The 20,884-nt window shown below is 39.7% G+C and overlaps 1 protein-coding gene and 1 pseudogene across 1 annotated transcript in view; one reads left to right on the forward strand and one right to left on the reverse strand.

Annotated features, from left to right (window-relative positions):
- Window positions 1-20,884, reverse strand: part of PIK3C2G (phosphatidylinositol-4-phosphate 3-kinase catalytic subunit type 2 gamma) — a 470,847-nt gene that overhangs the window by 35,353 nt on the left and 414,610 nt on the right. Inside the window, exon 31 of the mRNA XM_018048420.1 lies at window positions 4,331-4,425. Coding sequence (XP_017903909.1) covers window positions 4,331-4,425 — 95 coding nt within the window. The remainder of the gene's footprint in view (window positions 1-4,330; window positions 4,426-20,884) is intronic.
- LOC102171040 lies at window positions 12,911-15,366 on the forward strand (annotated as a pseudogene).

A 20,884-nucleotide genomic window follows, 5' to 3' on the forward strand; every position in this document is an offset into this window, starting at 1 on the left:
CTTCATTCCTTCCAAAGAAATCCCAGGGCTGATCTCCTTCAGAATGGACTGGTTGGATTTCCTTGCAGTCCAAGGGACTCTCAGGAGTCTTCTCCAACACCACAGTTCAAAGGCATCAATTCTTCGGCACTCAGCTTTCTTCACAGTCCAACTCTCACATCCATACATGACCACTGGAAAAACCATAGCCTTGACTACACGGACCTTAGTGGGCAAAGTAATGTCTCTGCTTTTGAATATGCTATCTAGGTTGGTCATAACTTTTTTCCAAGGAGTAAGCGTCTTTTAATTTCATGGCTGCAGTCACCATCTGCAGTGATTTTGGAGCATGCATACTATCATGTAAGAAACGTATCGCCAGTCTAGGTTCGATATAGGATACAGGATGCTTGGGGCTGGTGCACTGGGATGAGCCAGAGAGATGATATGGGGAGAGAGGTGGCGAGGGGGCAGGGGGGGCGTGGTTCAGGATTGGGAACTCATGTACACCCATGGCGGATTCATGTCAATGTATGGCAAAACCAATACAGTAATGTAAAGTAAAATAATAAATAAATAAGAAAAACTAAAAAAAAAAAGTAATTTGGGGATTTTGCTGATGAATAAAATGAGTGATCAGGTTGGTTAATACTGTTTTTGATCAAACATTAGGAATGACTGTTGAATATTATCAGCAAGTTTATTGTGTGGTTTATCTGCAGATCTAAAGGCAATGTCGATAGGCATGTTCTAAAATGTTTTCAGCAATGACATTACTGAAATATATGTATAGTTTCCAAGAGGACTATTTTCAATTGCCCATTATATGTCATATATATATATATATAAATTCTGTTAAATTGATTAACACTATTTCTTAAATACTATTTCTTTATCATGTGTATTTATATAGATTCTTAAAGTCCATGAACACACATATCTCTATAAATAATATCTAACTTAATCTTCATTTCCCAGCCTAAGATTGTCTTCAGTTCAGTTCAGTCGCTCAGTTGTCTGACTCTGTGACTGCATGAATCACAGCACGCCAAGCCTCCCTGTCCATCACCATCTCCCGGAGTTCACTCAGACTCACATCCATCGAGTCCGTGATGCCATCCAGCCATCTCATCCTCTGTCATCCCCTTCTTCTCCTGCCCCCAATCCCTCCCAGCATCAGAGTCTTTTCCAATGAGTCAACTCTTTGCATGAGGTGGCCAAAGTACTGGAGTTTCAGCTTTAGCATCATTCCTTCCAGTGAACACCCAGGACTGGTCTCCTTCAGAATGGACTGGTTGGATCTCCTTGCAGTCCAAGGGACTCTCAGGAGTCTTCTCCAATACCACAGTTCAAAAGCATCAGTTCTTTGGCGCTCAGCTTTCTTCACAGTCCAACTCTCACATCCATACTTGACTACTGGAAAAACCATAGCCTTGACTAGACGGACTTTTGCTGGCAAAGTAATGTCTCTGCTTTTAAATATGCTGTCTAGGTTGGTCATAACCCTCTGTCCAAGGAGTAAGCGTCTTTTAATTTCATGTCTGCAATCACCGTCTGCCGTGATTTTGGAGCCCCAAAAAATAAAGTCTAATGACACTGTTTTCACTGTTTCCCCATCTATTTCCCATGAAGTGAAGGGACCAGATGCCATGATCTTCGTTTTCTGAATGTTGAGCTTTAAGCCATCTTTTTCCCTCTCCTCTTTCACTTTCATCAACAGGCTTTTTAGCTCCTCTTCACTTTCTGCCATAAGAGTGGTGTCATCTGCATATCTGAGGTTATTGATATTTCTCCCAGCAATCTTGATTCCATCCTGTGCTTCTTCCAGCCCAGTGTTTCTCATGATGTGCTCTGCATATAAGTTAAATAAGCTAAAGCAATTGAAAATAATTATTTTTAGTGAGTAAAAGTTCTACAAAGCACATTTAATAATATTTGCCCAGTGCTTATAAAAATTGCTGATTGCAAACAACACAGATTTACAGACAGGTATCTTTGGATGTCTGGCTAAAACTAAATTTATAAAAGATGTATTCCCTGAAAATTATGCCAAATATTTTTCAGTGAACAAATATTTATCAAGTGGTAGTATGTTCCAGATGCACATCATGTTGAGAAGTTTGCTCCTTTAAGTCCTTCCATGTGCATCCTTAGAGATTTATATGCACAAAGAGAGAGCCGAAGTAGTGCTTCTGACTTTTGCCATGTCAGTGGATTCTCCAGGGAGTTTTGCCATGTGGAGGACCCGTTTTGCTAGGCTAGTGGAAGACCAGAGAAGCTAGTGAGGCTTAGTGTTACCCAATTAAATGTGACTCAGACGTTTAACCAATTAAAGGTGACTCAGATATTCAAGCTGGATTTAGAAAAGTTGGAGGAACCAGAGATCAAATTGTCAGCATCTTGTTGGATCATAGAAAAGGCAAGAGAGTTCCAGAAAAACATCTACTTCTGCTTCATTGACTATGCTAAAGCTTTTGATTGTGTGGATCACAACAAACTGTGGAAAATTCTTAGAGATGGGAATATCAGATCACCTGACCTGCCTCCTGAGAAACCTGTAGGCAGGTCAAGAAGCAACAGTTAGAACCAGACATGAAACAATGGACTGGTTCCAAATTGGGAAAGGAGTATGTCAAAGTTGCATATTGTCACCTTGCTTGTTTAACTTCTATGCAGAGTACATCATGAGAAATGCCATGCTGGGATGAAGCACAAGCTGGAATCAAGATTGCAGGGAGAAATATCAATAACCTCAGATATGCAGATGACATCACCCTTATGGCAGAAAGTGAAGAGGAACTAAAGAGCCTCTTGATGAAAGTGAAAGAAGAGAGTGAAAAAGTTGGCTTAAAGCTCAACATTCATAAAACTAAGATCATGGCATCCGGTCCCATCACTCCGTGGCAAATAGATGGGGAAACAATTGAAACAATGAGAAACTATTTTCTTGGGCTCCAAAATCACTGCAGATGGTGACTGCAGCCATGAAATTAAAAGGTGATTGCTCCTTGGAAGAAAAGCTATCACAAACCTAGACAACATATTAAAAAGCAGAGATGTTACTTTGACAACAAAGGTCCATCTAGACAAACCAAGGTTTTTCCAGTAGTCATGTATGGATGTGAGAGTTGGATAATAAAGAAAGCTGAGTGCCAAAGAATTGATGCTTTTGAACTATGGTATTGGAGAAGACTCTTGAGAGTCCCTTGAACTGCAAGGAGATCTAACCAGTCAATCCTAAAGGAAGTCAGTCCTGAATATTCATTGGAAGGATTGATGCTAAATCTCCAATCCTTTGGCTACTTGATGCGAAGAACTGACTCACTGGAAAAAACCCTGGTGCTGGGAAAGACTGAAGGCAGGAGGAGAAGGGGATGACAGAGGGTAAGATGGTTGGATGGCATCACCGACTCAATGGACATGAGTTTGAGCAAGCTCCGGGAGTTGGCGATGGACCGGGAAGATTGGTGTGCTGCAGTCCATGGGGTTGCGAAGAGCCAGGCACGACTGAGAGACTAACTGTGACACAGAAGGCTCCTTTCTTAATGACATGATCCAATTGCCATCTTTGGAGAAGGAAATGGCAACCCACTCCAGTATTCTTGCCTGGAGAATCCCGTGGACAGAGGAGCCTGGTGGGCTGCTGTCCATGGGGTTCTACAGTTGGATACGACTGAAGCGACTTAGCAGCAGCAATTGCCATCCTGGTCTCTCTGACTTGACCCATCTTCGGGGAGTAATGGGGTATAATAGAGCAGTTTTTGGTTTTCTTTAGAGGCTAACTACCATTCTTGTTTCTGGGGATGCAAAGATGGGGGGTCTTTGTTATTGGAAAAATTATCACTTTTTGAGGGAAGAAAAACATCTTTGAGCAATTATATCAGAATATAATAAGTGTTCAAAGTACTAAATGGAAATCTGTGGGAAAACTACTTCTCTGGCTTCACAGAGAAGGTGTTGGCACTGTTCAAAGAGATGAGTCAGCCTTCCATGAAGGTTAGCTTGATGAGACAGACATAAACTGTTGGGACGTAGCTTTTTTTTTTTTCTTTCTTTTGGTTCTCAATACTCTAGCTATGCTGGACTTGACTTGTTCTGATAGTTCACTTTGAATAAAGTCTGACTTTCATTCTAGGACTTTACCTGTGAAATATGTTATAGCGTTTCCAGCAAGGATCACCATTATACTGTACACTGAACATATTGAATACTGTAATTGGCTCATTGTTCCTCACTGATACCTGGTGGCTGGCCCCATCCCTCTCACAAGTGTTGACATTAATTGCCTAAAGGAAGAAAGTGATTTCTAAATGTAGGTATACATGTTTCTTATTAGGTCAGAGAAACTCACGATGTTTTTCATGTGCTTCACAAGTATGGTCAGCTTCGCGTCTTTGTAGGATATGACTAACTGCACTTTAGGCTTCTTGTCAGCAAACTTCTCACCTGATGAGAGAGTAGAATTTCAGTGAGTTAAATTGGAAGTGGCTGATCATGGGATGGGGGCTTCCCAGGTGGCTCAGTGTTAACGAATCCGCCTGCTTACGTAGGAGACGCGGGTTTGATCCCTGGGTGGGGAAGATCTTCTGGAAGAGGAAATGGGAACCCACTCCAGTATTCTTGCCTGGGAAATCTCATGTACAGAAGAGCCTGATGATCTACAGTCCACGGGGCTGCAAAGAGTTGGACGTGACTGAGCATGACCACGTGATACACTGAACATTCAAAGACTGAAACTAAAATATACTCCATGTATTTACCTCATCTCTTCCTTTCCAGTTCCACGGCACCTAGTTCAGATGCATATGGATCTTTTGCCTAAATTGTTAGAACACTCTCTTTCCCATCCCCAGAACCCAAATGTAACCCATATTGTACACAATTACCAGTATAATCTTCCTAGGGCAACTTTTATAAAATTACCCTTTCAATCAAAGTACTGTTCATAGCTTTCCATTGCTTATGAAAAAAATTCTGAATTTCTCAGCTTCATATTATTGCTTCTTATTGAATCTGTGTTTGTTTTATTTCCCATTAATATTATTTCATACTGCAGTCCATATGCTCAGTTCTACAGACATGCTCTGCTATTTCCTTCCAGACATCGCTCATATTATTCCCTTTATTTGAAATGATCTCTTTCCACTATTTCTGGCTGTTGAATTTTTACCTTTCTACAAAGCCAAATTAAAATGCAAAATAGTTTCTGTGGTCACCTCCCTCTGAACTTCACTAGCACAGCCCTTAATTATCACTTATTATTTATATCTTAATTATTACCTTACCTATCTAATTTGCTTAGTGGATTACAATCTCCCTTAAGGCTTACTTTTTTCCCTCTTTCCCCAAAGGATATGTAAATCAGTGCTTGCTCCATAATGTTGCACTAAACGTCTATTTAATGACAAAAGTAAACCTCAATTTTATTTTCAAGTTATATAATAGCATTCCAACATTAAAATGAAGGCTTTAGTTTTTTAATTAAAAATTTCTGGTTTATAGCCCAAGGATTAAACATAATTCACAGTTTTGTAATATTTCCCTTGGTAATCACTGGTTGTATGTTCTCTGAGGGAATTCAGAGAGAAGAAATTTATTAATAATAAGAAATTTGGCAATGTCTTGTTGTGGGCTCATTGGGGTCTAGGTTATTTTCTGATAGTCAGTCTTAGCTCTCTAGCCCTAACGTTTGAATATTAAAGCTGAGCGGTATGTTTCCTCTCCCAAAGTCTTTTACATGTATATTAGAATTGCTTACACATTGTAGAGAGGTAATATTAATTATTAATAGTTTTCATGTTAATGTGGATTATTGACATTGAAATAATTAAAACTGACATTGTTTCTTACCACGAAAATGATAATTATGTAGATAAATAAAGAATTCTTCCTAAGAATATCTTGATTACAGTGATAGAGTGATACTGTGAGTGTGAGATACTATGAGGTAATTCTGACTGTATTACCTAGGTAAACTGCATTTCATAATTAAAAAATGTAGTTGAACTTTTGGTATGAGGACACTAAAAATGCTGATACTTTCTGATGAACAGTGAACATTATTTTTGAATTAAAGAGTAAAAGGATTATTAGACACATTAATTAGAAACTTAATGTGTTGAATTAGAGGAGCATTAATTCAAAGATAGGAGATTAGCATAAATTTATGGATCAGTGTCTAAATGATAACCATACAACTGTTACTTGAATTGACAAGAGGATCAGTTCAGTTCAGTTCAGTTGCTCAGTCATGTCCGACTTTGCAACCCCATGGACTGCAGCATGCTAGGTTTCCCTGTCCATCACCAACTCCCAGAATGTACTCAAATTTATGTCCATCGAGTTGGCGATGCCATCCAACCATTTCATGCAAGATTAGTAACTAGAGTATCCATTGAAACACATCAGAGTTTAGAACCCACCGGAAATGCCAGCCACTAGGGAAGTCACCAACTCAACAGACATGAGTTTGAGCAAACCCAAGAAGATAGTGAAGGACGGGGAAGCCAGGCGTGCAGTAGTCCGTGGGGCTGCCGAGTCAGATACGACTTAGTGACTAAACTGCAACACAGGAAGTCTTTGTAGTCAATGTAATAATAGTAGAGGTGCTTAGTATTTCTAGAATTCTTGTCATATGCCAACCCTGGGCTCAGAGTTTTATGTACATAACTCACTAAATCCTCACAGCAAATCTATAAAGTTTGTGTTTACTTCCATTTTACACATGAGGAAATTGAAGTGTTTGGTCCAAGCTTATGCAGAAAATTAATGGTACCAGGTCAAATGATCTCTACAGCCTGTTTTTGACTATCACGTGGTAAAGGGTAGATGAAGAGTCTGTAACCTAAGGGGAAAGACTTTAAATGAAGAGCCCAGAGAGGGAGGTGTTTTTTTGTTTTTGTTTTTTGACTACAGGACATATGAGATCTTAGTTCCCCTACCAGGGATCAAACTTGGGCCCCCGGCATTGGAAGCTCAGAGTCCTAACCACTGGACCATCAGGAATCCTGAGGGAAATTTGAGAATAGCTTCAGATGGACAAGAAGATGCTAGAGCATTTTGATTTTTCTGCTTCAAGTTATTCTGGGGGAATCTCATCATGCTTAATCTAACCATTTATAGTAACCCCAAGAACTGTTAAAATAATGTTGATCCAAAGAATGACCATGTTGAAATGCTTGAATGCATGCCATACAGCAGATAATACAGGGCTTATTATGCATAATGTGTCCATTAATGTTAAAAAGTGGCATTTCAAAATTTAACTTCCTTTCAGCTGATAATATATTCATATGATTCAAAAGTGAAAATGCATTTTCAAAGAACACAGTAAAAAGTCTTCCTCACATTCCTAATACCTATCCAGCCACTTCTCCAATTATTATTTTATTAGTTTTGCAAATATTCCTCCAGAGGGACACATATTCTTCCAGAATTTCTCCATTTAAGTAAATATAAATAACTATTTTTATTCTTCCCCCTTTTCCTCAAAAAGAATAGCATCTTTACTATTCTGTACAACCGTCTTGGAGATATTTTCATATCAATAATACAAAGCTTCTTTATTTTTAAATATACTTTCAGAATATTCCATCATGAGGAAATACCATAATTTATTTAACAATTTACCCACTGATGGGCAAGTCGGTTGTTTCCAATGTTTTCCAGCTATTACAAAGCATGCTGCATTAAATAGCTTTGTATGTGTATCATTTTGTACCCCTGTACAAGTGTTAAAGGATAAATTTCAACAGCAGAATTTTGGGTTTAATGGGTATTGGCATTTGTAATTTTGGTAAATATTGCCAAACTGACTTCCATGAAGGTTGTACCAATTTGCATTACCACCGACAGTGTATGAGTGCTTGCTGATTCATAACCAAGCTTGTTAATTAAATTTTTGAATTTTTGCTGATCTGATGAGTTAAAACAGGATCAGTGTAGCTGTAATTTGCATTTTTCTTATGAGTGACATTGAGGATTCTTTCATTTCGTTAAGAGCCACTTGCATTTTGTTTTTGTTTTCTGAAGGTTTGGATTTATTTATTTACTTATTATTATATTCTTTACACTGTTTTATATTTGGTCATTTTTTAAAACCAATTCATAGGAGATGGTAACATGTTAAATACTTGCAAATATTTCACCCATTTTGTCACTTAACTTCACTTTTTTGAACTTTGCTACAGTGTTTTATATCATGCAGAATTGTTATGGCTTCTGAATTTATTGTTGTTCAGTCGCTCAGTTGTGTCTGACTCTTTTTGACCTCATGGACTGCAGCACACTAGGATTCCTGTCCTTCACCATCTTCCGGAGCTTGCTCAAATCATGTCCATTGAGTTGGTGATGCCATCCAACCATCTCGTCCTCTATCATCCCCTTCTCCTCCTGCCTTCAATCTTTCCTCACATCAGGATCTTTTCCAATGAGTCGGCTCTTTGTATCAAAGTAATGGAGCTTCAGCTTCAGCATCAGTCCTTCCAATGAATATTCAGAACTGATTTCCTTCAGGATTGTCTGGTTTGATCTCCATGCAGTCCAAGGGACTTTTATGAATCTTCTCCAACAGCACAGTTCTAAAGCATTGATTCACTGGTGCTCAGCTGCCATAATTATAGTAGCTCATCCCAAGATTAAAAAGAATTTTTCCATGTTTTCTTTGTCATATATATGATTTCATTATTTACATTTAAAGTCTTTCATTCACTTGGTATTTATCCTGGCATATAGTATGAAGTATACTATGCCAACATTCTTTGTTTTCTCTTACTGGTTTGGGCACCTATTAAATTCCTGAATATATTTGACTCTATTTATGGACATTCTATTATGTTTTACTTGCTCCTCTACTTATGTACTGATGTCACACCATTTTAATTATTGAGACTTTGTAATGTGTTTTTATATCAGATAAGGCAAACTCACCTCTTTGTTTTGCTAAGTTTTCCTGATTTTTCTTTATTTTTGTTTATAAACTGTAGAATTAGCTCATGTTAAATCTGGAGATCAATCAAGATGGTGGGGTAAAGGGATGTAGAGCTTACCTGCTCTCAAGAACATATCAGAAAATACATCTAAATATGGAATAAATTTCACTAAAAATTGGCAGAAGGACTCCTATGCAATCAAGGCTATAAGAAAGATATACATGTAATCAGGTAGGAGGTAAAGAAAAGAGATTGAGTTGGGATCTTTGCTCCTGGGAGAGACTCAGAGGAAAAGGGAGAATTAATTGTCAGACACCTGCTCTGGGGAGTGAGCAGTGAGAGCTATGGATTGGGCACCCCAGTCCTGGAAGAAGCGCCCCCTTGGCTGGCTGGGGGACCATTGGAACTAACAGGGGAGCTGTGGGAAGCCTGGATTCTGCTCCTGAGGAGCACATGCACACTGGCTTGCCCCCAGGAAGGGCAGAAGGAGGTGGTCAAGTGGCTGCTCGGTTTCCCACAGCCACCTTGGTGCATGTCCCAGACCCAGTCGAATGAATTATTCCAGCCCCATTCACTCTTTACATCACCGTGTGGTGTTGGATCTAGGGCAGCTACTACTGAGCAGAAGACATAACTCAGGGATCCAGAGACTACCCAGACCCAGGGCAAGTCTGGTGGGGTGGCAGTGGTCATGGCTGGTGCCTTCTCAAGCTGTGCATCAGAAGCAGCCCAGAGCTCTGAGAGCAGCCCTTCCACCCCAGCTCACGCCCCAGTACATGCTGAGTGTCCATGTGGGGCCCTGTCTGCCCTGTGGTGTGCCTCCACAGTGCAAAGGAGTTTGGTGGAGGCTGGGGGCCAGTGACTGACTGTGAAGGAGGAGGAATACTTGGACCTCAGGCTGCAACTGAGCTAAGGGACACACTTGCAGGTGCTTGCACAGGCAGTGTGGCGCAGAAAGCTTGGACCTCTGCTATGGCTGACACAAGCTGATAGTTGCATGGGCCTGCTTGCTTCAACAGTCACCAACACTGGGGCATAGGTTCCAGTGTGAGGATAGGGGAAAACCCACACTTAAAGGCACCTGTGGTTTTTCCTTGGTGGTTAAATGGTAAAGAATCCACCTGCTAATACAGCAGACACGGGTTTGATCTCTGATCCAGGAAGATCCTACATGCTTCAGAGCAACTAAGCCTGTGCGCCACAACTACTGAGCCTGTGTGCTGCAACTACTGAGGCCCTTGCACCCTAAAACCTATGCTCCACAAGAGAAGCCACTGCAAAGAGAAGCCCACATACCGCAACAAGAGTAACCCTGCTTGCCGTGCCTAGAGAAAAGCCTGAGCAACAAGGAAGACCCAGCAAAGCCAAAAATAAATAAATAAGTAAAACTATTTTAAAAAGGAACTTGCCATTTTTTAGCACTTAACTCCAGCTCCAGCCCTTCCATTTCCAGTTTTACTCCCTGCCAAGGGGATAGCTGTCATCACACCCTGACTAAGATGTGATTTGCACCCATGTCAAATCCAGCTCTCCCATTACATCACTGAGTGTGTGCAGTCTGAATAGGGATGTTCTCACATAAGAACACCCCTTCAAGACTGCAACAGGCAACTGTTTCCCACTAAATTCATGGAGTAAGAGAAAGTCAAGCAAAATGAAAAGACAGAAGAAATGCTCTCAGTTGAAAGAGCAAGAGAAAGCCCTTGAAAAGGCAGATAATGAAACAGAAATAAAGAATTCAAAGCACTGGCAGTCAAAATGTTAACTGAATTAGGGTAAAGAATAGATGAACACAGTGAAAAATTTACAAAGAACTAGAAAATATAAAAAAGACTCAATCAGAAATGAAGAATTCAGTAGCCTAAATAAAAAACACACTAGAAGGAATGAATAGCAGATTGATACAGAAGAAAGCATGAGTGATCAATGAAACCAAGAGTTAGTTTTTTGAAAAGATAAAATTGATAAACATTTATCCAGGCTCACCAAGAAGAAAAGAGAGGACCCAAATAAAGTCAGAACTGAAAGAGGAGATACCATAGAGATACAAAAAAAAAAAAAAAAAAAAAAAAAAAACCCAAAAACATAAAATACTACCATGAGTCAGATGCCAATTAATTGCATAACCTAAAAGAAATGGACAGATTTCTAGAAACATACAGTATGTCAAGATTGAGTCAAGAAAAATAGATAATTTGAACAAACCAATCACCAGTGGTGAAACTGCATTTGTAATTTAAAAACTCCCAGCAAACGAAAGTCCAAGACTGGATGACTACACAGGGGAATTTTACAAAACATATAAAGAAGGACTAATGCCTATCTTTCTCAAACTATTCCAAAAAATTGAAGAGGACAGAAACTCCCAAGTTTATTCTACTAGGCCACCCTGATACCAAAACCGGACAAAGGCACTACAATAAAAGAAAATTATAGGCTAATTTCTTTGATGACTATATATGTAAAAATCCTTAATAACATACTAGACAAGTGATTCAACAATATACAAAAAGGATCATACACCATGATCAAGTTGGTTTTATTCTAGGGACACAAGAATGGTTCAATTTGACAAATCCATCGATGTGATATACCACATTAACAAAAGGAAGGATAATAATTACATGAGCATCTTAATATATGCAGAAAAAACATTTCACAAAATGCAACATTTATTCATGATAAAAACTCTCATCAAAGTGAATACACAGGGAATATATCTTCTTGCTCAGTTGTGTCTGACTCTTTGCAACCTCACAGACTGTAGCCCGTCAGGCTCCTCTGTCCACGGGATTTCCCAGACAAGAATACTGGAGTGGATTGCCATTTCCTCCTCCAGGGGATCTTCCCAACCCAGGAATTGAACCCTCTCTTGCATCTCCTGCATTGGCAGATGGATTCTTTACCAAATGCACCACCTGGGAAGCCCACATATCTTCTTGGACATAATAAAATTCATTTAGGACATGCTGACAACTAATATCATATTCAATAGTGAAAAGCTTTTTATATATTTATATAAAATATAAAAATATATTTTTATATATTTACTTTTACCTTTATCCATTTTTTCTCTTTGTCTTCCTTTGGTTTGTTTTTTGGCTTTTATTCTAACTATTCCAATTTCCCTCTGAGTAGTGCTTTATCTTTCTCTTGTAGTTTTCTGAGATGTGGTTTTTCATTATTGCTATCCTTTGTAAGTTTTGTAATTTTGATTTGTAAGTCCTCTGACCCAAAAGTTGTTCAAGAGAACTTAATTTTTTAAACCTTCAAACTTAAGTATCTTTTAGGTTTATGAACTTTTCCATGGGTGTCTCACTGTATTGTCTCATGATCAGGGAATATGTCTTAGGTGATTTCTACTTTTGAGGATTTATTGAAATTAATTTCCTTTGTGACTTAATGTATAATCTATTTTCATGAGTATTCTATGGGCTCTTGAAGATATATTCTTTATTTTTAGAATAAGAGTTTGATATAAATTAGTTTGCCTCATTAATGTTACTATTTAGTTTTTCTATGTATAGCTTATTTTTTTCTACTCAATCTTTCTAAAATCAAGAGAAATAAATTAGAATATCTTATTACTGGTTTGTTTTTGTGTATTTCTCCTTGTATGTTCCATAATTTTATACATGTTGCAGCAGTTGCTTATATCTTTATTTATAATTGTACTTGTTATAATCTAAAGTTCTATTCCTGTTTGATTCAAGTCTTCTGGGACTAAATCGCATTTGCTTTTAGATATGATTGTGACTTTTGATTTCCATGTTCTTGCATTGCCTAATATGTGTGTGCTCAGTTGCTCAGTCGTGTCCAATTCTTTGGTGACTCCATGGACTACAGCCCACCAAGCTCCTCAGTCCGTGGAATTTTCCAGGCAAGAAGACTGGAGTGGGTTGACATTTCCTACTCAGGGAATCTTCCTCACCCAGGGACTGAACCCATGTTTATTTCATCTCCTGTAGTGGCAGGAGGCTTCTTTACAAATAGCCCGTGCCGCCGCTGCACTCACTGGCTGGCCCGGTGCGGGTGCCGGGCTCCCGCCACAGGAGAGGCCCACTAGGGCCGCAGCCACCACTTCGGCCGGCCCCGGCCCCGCTGGAGCCCCCTGCTCTGACAGGCGATGAATTGTCACTACGAAGGGCTGGGGGTGCGGCGCCACGCCAGCGAGGAGGAGCTCAAGAAGGCCTATCGGAAGCTGGCCCAGAAATGGCACCCGGATAAAAATCTGGATAATGTCGCAGAAGCAGCTGAACAATTTAAACTAATCCAAGCGGCGTATGATGTGTTGAGTGACCCTCAGGAAGGAGCGTGGTACGATAATCATAGAGAAGCTCTGGTGAAAGGTGGACGTGATGGAGTGTATCAAGATGACAGCTTAGATTTGCTTCACTATTTCACTGTGACCTGTTACTCTGGTTATGACGATGATGAAAAGGGCTTTTATACGGTGTACTGTAATGACTTTGACATGATTGCAAAGGAAGAACTAGAATCTGCTTTAGAAGAGGGCATGGAGGATTTCCCAACTTTTGGAGACTCCCAGAGTGACTATCATATGGCAGTCCACCATTCTATGCTTACCGGCAGAGTTTCTGCACTCAGAATTTTTCTTGGAAAGAATATAATACACAGCAGGCTTCAAACGGCTGGGAGAAACAAGGCATGGAAAAAGAAAACAAAAGAAAAAGCGAGGAAAAGTGAGGAAAGAAGAAGGAAAGAGAATGAACTTGTCCATCAGCAGATTGCTTTCATCCGAAAAAGGGATAGAAGAGTGCAGGCTCATTGAAAGCTTGTGGAAGAAGAAAATGCAGAGAAGGCGAGGAAAGCCGAGGCGATGAGGCGGCAGCAGAAGCTGAAACAGGCCAAACTGACAGAGCAGTACAGACAGCAGAGCTGGATGGCAGCGGCTGACTCGGAGGAGCTCAGGGAGATGGAGGCGCAGTATGAAAAGCAATTTGGAGATGGATCAGGTGAAGATTAAACGGAAGAACCGGAGGAGCTCAGAGACGGACAGGACGGTAAGGACAGCGACGAGGCCCACGACGCAAGACTTTCAAGACCGAAAAGGCTCTGAGGAATCATGAAAAATCAAAGAAGCATCGGGAAATGGCTGGCTTGTTAAAACAATAGTTGGAGGAGGAGGAAGCAAATTTTTCAGGACTTCAAACTGGTGAAAACAGGCTGAATGCGAATTCCGAGGAAGAAATGGAGGAGGCGCCAAAACAAAAGCTTTCTAAAAAACAGAAGAAAAACAAACAGAAACCAGCACAGAACTGTGATGATACTTTCAGTGAAAATGGAACTGGAGAAGGAGTAAAGGTTGACCTGGAAGATACCAACCTAAAGAAAACAGTACCAAAGAATTGGAAGATAGTCTCCAAGAAAATGTTGGGGTCACAGACACGGTGGAACTGTGCTATGACCCAAAAACTGAGGCTAGAACTGTTTCTAAACCCAAAGGAAAGAAAGCCAAAGATACTAAAAAGTCTGTCAGAGTACCTGCTGAACCACAGACAATGAGTGATGTGCTTATCAGCTGTACAACCTGCCACAGTGAATTTCCATCCAAGAATAAACTTTTTGATCATCCAAAGGCCACCGGTCATGCAAGAACACCTTCATCCTTAACATCTTTAAGCAGTGTAACAAATAGTCGAAACAAAAAAGAGAAACTTAAAAACGGATAGAAATTCTGCCAATGCTTTTTCCTTTCAATTGTCTCTAGATTTTGAAACCAAAAACTGAAATGAAATCATCTAAAGAGTTAAAATTTCAGTGATCTGCAATTTATTGCATTGTGGAAGATTACTTTTTATTTTGCAAAAACTTTTTTTTAAACAATATATTTTTAAACATGTCATTAGTGACTGAATTCTACTTTTGCCATCTGAAATTGACTTGAATGTCTCAAAACAGGTAAATATTGTAAAGTATGCATTTTGACTTTGTTGGCTCATGTGGACGGAAATGTACAAGGAGAATTAAATTATTTTAACACATTAAAAAAAAGAAATATAACTTTTAACAATGATTTTTAAAGAAAGTGTTTCACAAAGTAATTTGCTTTATGTACTTATGATATTTATAGAAGTTTTAATTTTTGTTATAGTGGTTATTTTATTTAATATTCTTAGACTTTTATTTATTTTGACAATAATTCTTTCCTAATAGAAGCAAAGATAAAATTAGTGTGATGATCTTTCTCATCTACTTTGATCTACCGCCCAATTATATTCAATGTTGTGATCTTTCTCATTGTTTTTATAACACTAATATTACATATGCTAAGATTTTTTATTGCTTGATTTGTTTCACTTTAAGTGATATCTTTTGACACAGAGCTATTAGACACGAGGTAATAAGAGAAAGTCTTTTCTCATCTATTTTTCATCTTTTCCTTCCAATATCATCCACAAGCAACAGTCAAAAATAATCTTCTAATTACATGAGATTATATGAGATGCTATAGAAAAGTGTATATTTTAAAACTTTCCAACCCCATGGACTGTAGGTGGCCAAGCTCCTCTGTACATGGGATTCTCCAGACAAGAATACTGAAGTAGGTTGCCATTCCCTTCTGCAGGGGATCAAACCCAGGTCTCCCATACTGTAGGCAGATTCTTGACTGGCTGAACCACCTTCTCATCAGGGAAGTCTATCTAAAATAATCTTCTAATTAAAAATTTAAATAAATAAAATAAAAATAAAAACATGAGATTATATGATATATTGTAGCAAAATGTATACTTTAAAGTTTTCAGTGGAAAATTTCAAAAACAATATAAGTATTTACAAACAATCCTAACTATCCCTTCACCACTTGTCCTTCCATATCAATAAAATTTAAATTCAAAACCTGGGTAACATGGACTTCCCCAGTGGCTTCAGTTCAGTTCAGTCACTCAGTCATGTTCGACTCTTTGCAACCCCATGAATCGCAGCAAGCCAGGCCTCCCTGTCCATCACCAACTCCCGGAGTTCACTCAGACTCACGTCCATCGAGTCAGTGATGCCATCCAGCCATCTCATCCTCTGTCGTCCCTCCTCCTCCTGCCCCCAATCCCTCCCAGCATCAGAGTCTTTTCCAATGAGTCAACTCTGCATGAGGTGGTCAAAGTACTGGAGCTTCACCTTTGGCATCATTCCTTCCAAAGTAATCCCAGGGCTGATCTCCTTCAGAATGGACTGGTTGGATTTCCTTGCAGTCCAAGGGACTCTCAAGAGTCTTCTCCAACACAGCAGTTCAAAAGCATCAATTCTTCGGCGGTCAGCCTTCTTCACAGTCCAACTCTCACATCCATACATGACCACAGGAAAAACCATAGCCTTGACTAGATGGACCTTAGTCAGCAAAGTAATGTCTCTGCTTTTGAATATACTATCTAGGTTGATCATAACTTTTCTTCCAAGGAATAAGCATCTTTTAATTTCATTGCTGCAGTCACCATCTGCAGTGATTCTGGAGCCCCAAAAAATAAAGTCTGACACTGTTTCCATTGTTTCCCCATCTATTTGCCATGAAGTGATGGGACTGGATGCCATGATCTTCGTTTTCTGAATGTTGAGCTTTAGGCCAACTTTTTCACTCTCCTCTTTCACTTTCATCAGGAGGCTTTTTTGTTCCTCTTCCCTTTCTGCCATAAGGGTGGTGTCATCTGCATATCTGAGGTTATTGATATTTCTCCCAGCAATCTTGATTCCAGCTTGTGTTTCTTCCAGTCCAGCATTTCTTATGATATACTCTGCATAGAAGTTAAATAATCAGGGTGACAATATACAGCCTTGACATACTCCTTTTCCTATTTGGAACCAGTCTGTTGTTCCATGTCCAGTTCTAACTGTTGCTTCCTGACCTGCATACAGATTTCTCAAGAGGCAGGTTAGGTGGTCTGGTATTCCCCTTTCTTTCAGAATTTTCCACAGTTTATTGTGATCCACACAGTCAAAGGCTTTGGCATAGTCAATAAAGCAGAAATAGATGTTTTTCTGGAACTATCTTCCTTTTTCCATGATCCAGTGGATGTTGGCAATTTGATCTCTGGTTCCTCTCCCTTTTCTAAAACCAGCTTGAACATCAGGGATTTCATGGTTCACGTATTGCTGAAGCCTGGCTTGGAGAATCTTGAGCATTACTTTACTAGCATGTGAGATAAGTGCAATTGTGTGGTAGTTTGAGCGTTCTTTGGCATTGCCTTTCTTTGGGATTGGAATGAAAACTGACCTTTTCCAGTCCTGTGGCCACTGCTGAGTTTTCCAAATTTGCTGGCATATTGAGTGCAGCACTTTCTCAGCATCATCTTTCAGGATTTGAAATAGCTCCACTGGAACTCCATCACCTCCACTAGCTTTGTTCATAGTGATGCTTTCTAAGGCCCACTTGACTTCACATTACATAATGTCTGGCTCTAGATTAGTGATCACATCATCATGATTATCTGGTTCGTGAAGATCTTTTTTGTACAGTTCTTCTGTGTATTCTTGCCACCTCTTCTTAATATCTTCTGCTTCTGTGAGGTCCAGACCATTTCTGTCCCTTATCGAGCCTGTCTTTGCATGAAATGTTCCCTTGGTATCTCTAATTTTCTTGAAGAGATCTCTAGTCTTTCCCATTCTGTTCTTTTCCTCTATTTCTTTGCAGTGATCGCTGAAGAAGGCTTTCTTATCTCTGCTTGCTTTTCTTTGGAACTCTGCATTCAGATGCTTATATCTTTCCTTTTCTCCTTTGCTTTTCACTTCTCTTCTTTTCACAGCCATTTGCAAGGCCTCCCCAGACAGCCATTTTGCTTTTTTGCATTTCTTTTCCATGGGGATGGTCTTGATCCCTGTCTCCTGTACAATGTCAGGAACCTCAGTCCATAGTTCATCAGGCACTCTATCTATCAGATCTAGGCCCTTAAATCTATTTCTCACTTCCACTGTATAATCATAAGGGATTTGATTTAGGTCATACCTGAATGGTCTAGCAGTTTTCCCTACTTTCTTCAATTTAAGTCTGAATTTGGTAATAAGGAGTTCATGATCTGAGTCACAGTCAGCTCCTGGTCTTGTTTTTGTTGACTGCATAGAGCTTCTCCATCTTTGGCTAAAAAGAATATAATCAATCTGATTTCGGTGTTGACCATCTGGTGATGTCCATGTGTAGAGTCTTCTCTTGCGTTGTTGGAAGAAGGTGTTTGCTATGACCAGTGCATTTTCTTGGCAAAACACTATTAGTCTTTACCCTGCTTCATTCCACATTCCAAGGCCAAATTTGCCTGTTACTCCAGGTGTTTCTTGACTTCCTACTTTCGCATTCCAGTCCCCTATAATGAAAAGGACATCTTTTTTGGGTGTTAGTTCTAAAAGGTCCTGTAGTTGTTCATAGAACCGTTCAACTTCAGCTTCTTCATTGTTACTGGTTGGGGCACAGACTTGGATAACTGTAATATTGAATGGTTTGCCTTGCAGATGAACAGAGATCATTCTGTTGTTTTTGAGATTGCATCTGAGTACTGCATTTCAGACTCTTTTGTTGACCATTGAGGGATTCCTGCCCGCAGTAGTTGATATAATGGTCATCTGAGTTAAATTCACCCATTCCAGTCCATTTTAGTTTGCTGATTCCTAAAATGTCAACGTTCACTCTTGCCATCTCTTGTTTGACCACTTCCAATTTGCCTAGCAACCCAAGGAGTGGTGGCTGCACAGCACAGGAGGGCCTAGAGGAGCTATCCCATGTTGAAGGTCAGGAACAGTGGCGGTAAGGAGATACCCTCATCCAAGGTAAGGAGCAGCAGGTGTGCTTTGCTGGAACAGCCGTGAAGAGATAACCCACGCCAAAGTTAGAGAAACCCAAGGAAGATCGTAAGTGTTACAAGAGGGCATCAGAGGGCAGACTCACTGAAACCATACTCACAGTAAACTAGTCAATCTTATCACACTAGGACCACAGCCTTGTCTAACTCAATGAAACCAAGCCATGCCTATGGTGCAACCCAAGAGAGGCGGGTCATGGTGGAGAGGCCTGACAGAATGTGGTCCACTGGAGAAGGGAATGGCAAGCCACTTCAGTATTCTTGCCTTGAGAACCCCATGAACAGTATGAAAAGGCAAAATGATAGGATACCAAAAGAGGAACTCCCCAGGTCATTAGGTGCCCAATATGCTACTGGAGATGAGTGGAGAAATAACTCCAGAAAGAATGTAGGGATGGAACCAAAGCAAAAACAATACCCCACTGGCTTAGTGGTAAAGAATCCACCTGCCAATGGTGTAGACTTGGGTTTGATCCCCGGGTTGAGAAGATCTCCTGGAATAGGAAACAGCAAACCACGCCAGTATTCTTGCCTGGGAAATCCCACGGACTGAGGAGCCTGGCGGCTACAGTCCAGGGAGGTCACAAAACGTCGGTCATGACTGAGTGACTAAGCACGCTTGCATGGGTAACATACTTCAGCCTATAGATAATTGGTGTGGGCTTTGCCAGCACAAGCAGCTACAGCATTAACCAGAGAGACCTTGCCATAGAGACTGTGTGGCTTCCTTTTAAATTAACATCTCAAAGGGAAAGTAGTGATGTAAGGTAATGATTGAAAGTTCCTCTTTGTAATCATTTATAATTATCAATGGCATCTAAAGATGCTCATTAATTCATCCTCTTAACTCTGGCAACTGTTGTCTTTGATCATGTTCTAGTCCATTACCTACATTATTATTTCTGCACTGTGACAAAAATCTGTCTTCTGTGTATCAGAGCTGTGTACTGGTGGAAGGTGGATAATTTTTATTTTTGTAGAAGTATTATTTGGCATGGTGGCTGTATTAATTTGTGGGGAGTACACAGAGTCTGTCATTAGAGAATTAAAGAATATACAAGATAAAATTCAGCAACTTTCTGGTTAGTGCCTTGGTTGAGTCTGGTGCCTATAATATTAAACATGATAATTTACAGATTGTTTTTCCCCCCTGGTGATACTTCAGGAGAAATCTAGTGGTTGGGAACCTTCAAATTCTTTGTGCTGGGATTTTTCCACATAAAATGGTGAGTGTGAGAGAAGGAGCTTAAATTTGGATTTTGGTTTCTTCTCTCTTGTCTTTTATTGTCAGTCATTTATTCAGGAATTCTTTATGGAGTATCTAGAGGAGACAAGGCACTTTGCTCAGCACTGGGTTTACAGTGGTAAGCCAGATACACATGGCTTGTGTCTTCATGGATTTTTAGTCTGCAAAGAAGCACATAGCATAGTTATCATTGCAATATGTGTTTTGAGGAAAAAAAAAACATTATATAGGACTCTATAGTAAAGGCAATGAGATGAGATCTGAAGGATGCAAATAATAATGGGGAAGATGGAACAGGAATCAAGAAATCTAGGCAGAGAAAATTGCATCTGTGAGGTACTGAGGGTCTTGTCTTAGTTGAAGACTTGAAAAAAGACAAGAGTCAAGATTGGGAAGGACCTGATATTTGACTGGAAAGGGAAATTGGTGGGTACCAGATTCTGCTGAGATGCACCAGGAGAATTCTGATCTTTTCCCAAAGAGTTGGGCCAGCCACATACATAATTTGTGGGACTCATTGAAATAAAAATGCAAGGTGAAAATTCAGAGTTCTTTTCTACTTTTTATTAAATAAATAATATTTAATAAAACTTTTATTTAATAAAACTTTTTATTAAGAATTTCAAGACAGTGACAACAGAATATTAAACCAAGTATAGGATTGTTCTAAGTACTGTACTTTGTACGACTGCATAGGCTATAAGCCCAGGAAGTTGGCTCTGCCTAAAGGCAATGAGAAGCCAAGAAAAAGGGTTAACTAAAGGAGAGAGTATACTTGGTTGGCACTTTCTGTTGTTCTACCAAGGCATGTTTAGTTAGTAATGGCAGAGGTAGGACTACAAATGATTACTAATGTGATCTTTACAAGTCTTGTGCCTAGATACATAGGTGTCCAGATGTGCTGAGCTAAGTTACTGCAATCCACTCTC

This window comes from Capra hircus, chromosome 5 (assembly GCF_001704415.2).
Source record: "Capra hircus breed San Clemente chromosome 5, ASM170441v1, whole genome shotgun sequence".
Taxonomy (NCBI): domain Eukaryota; kingdom Metazoa; phylum Chordata; class Mammalia; order Artiodactyla; family Bovidae; genus Capra; species Capra hircus.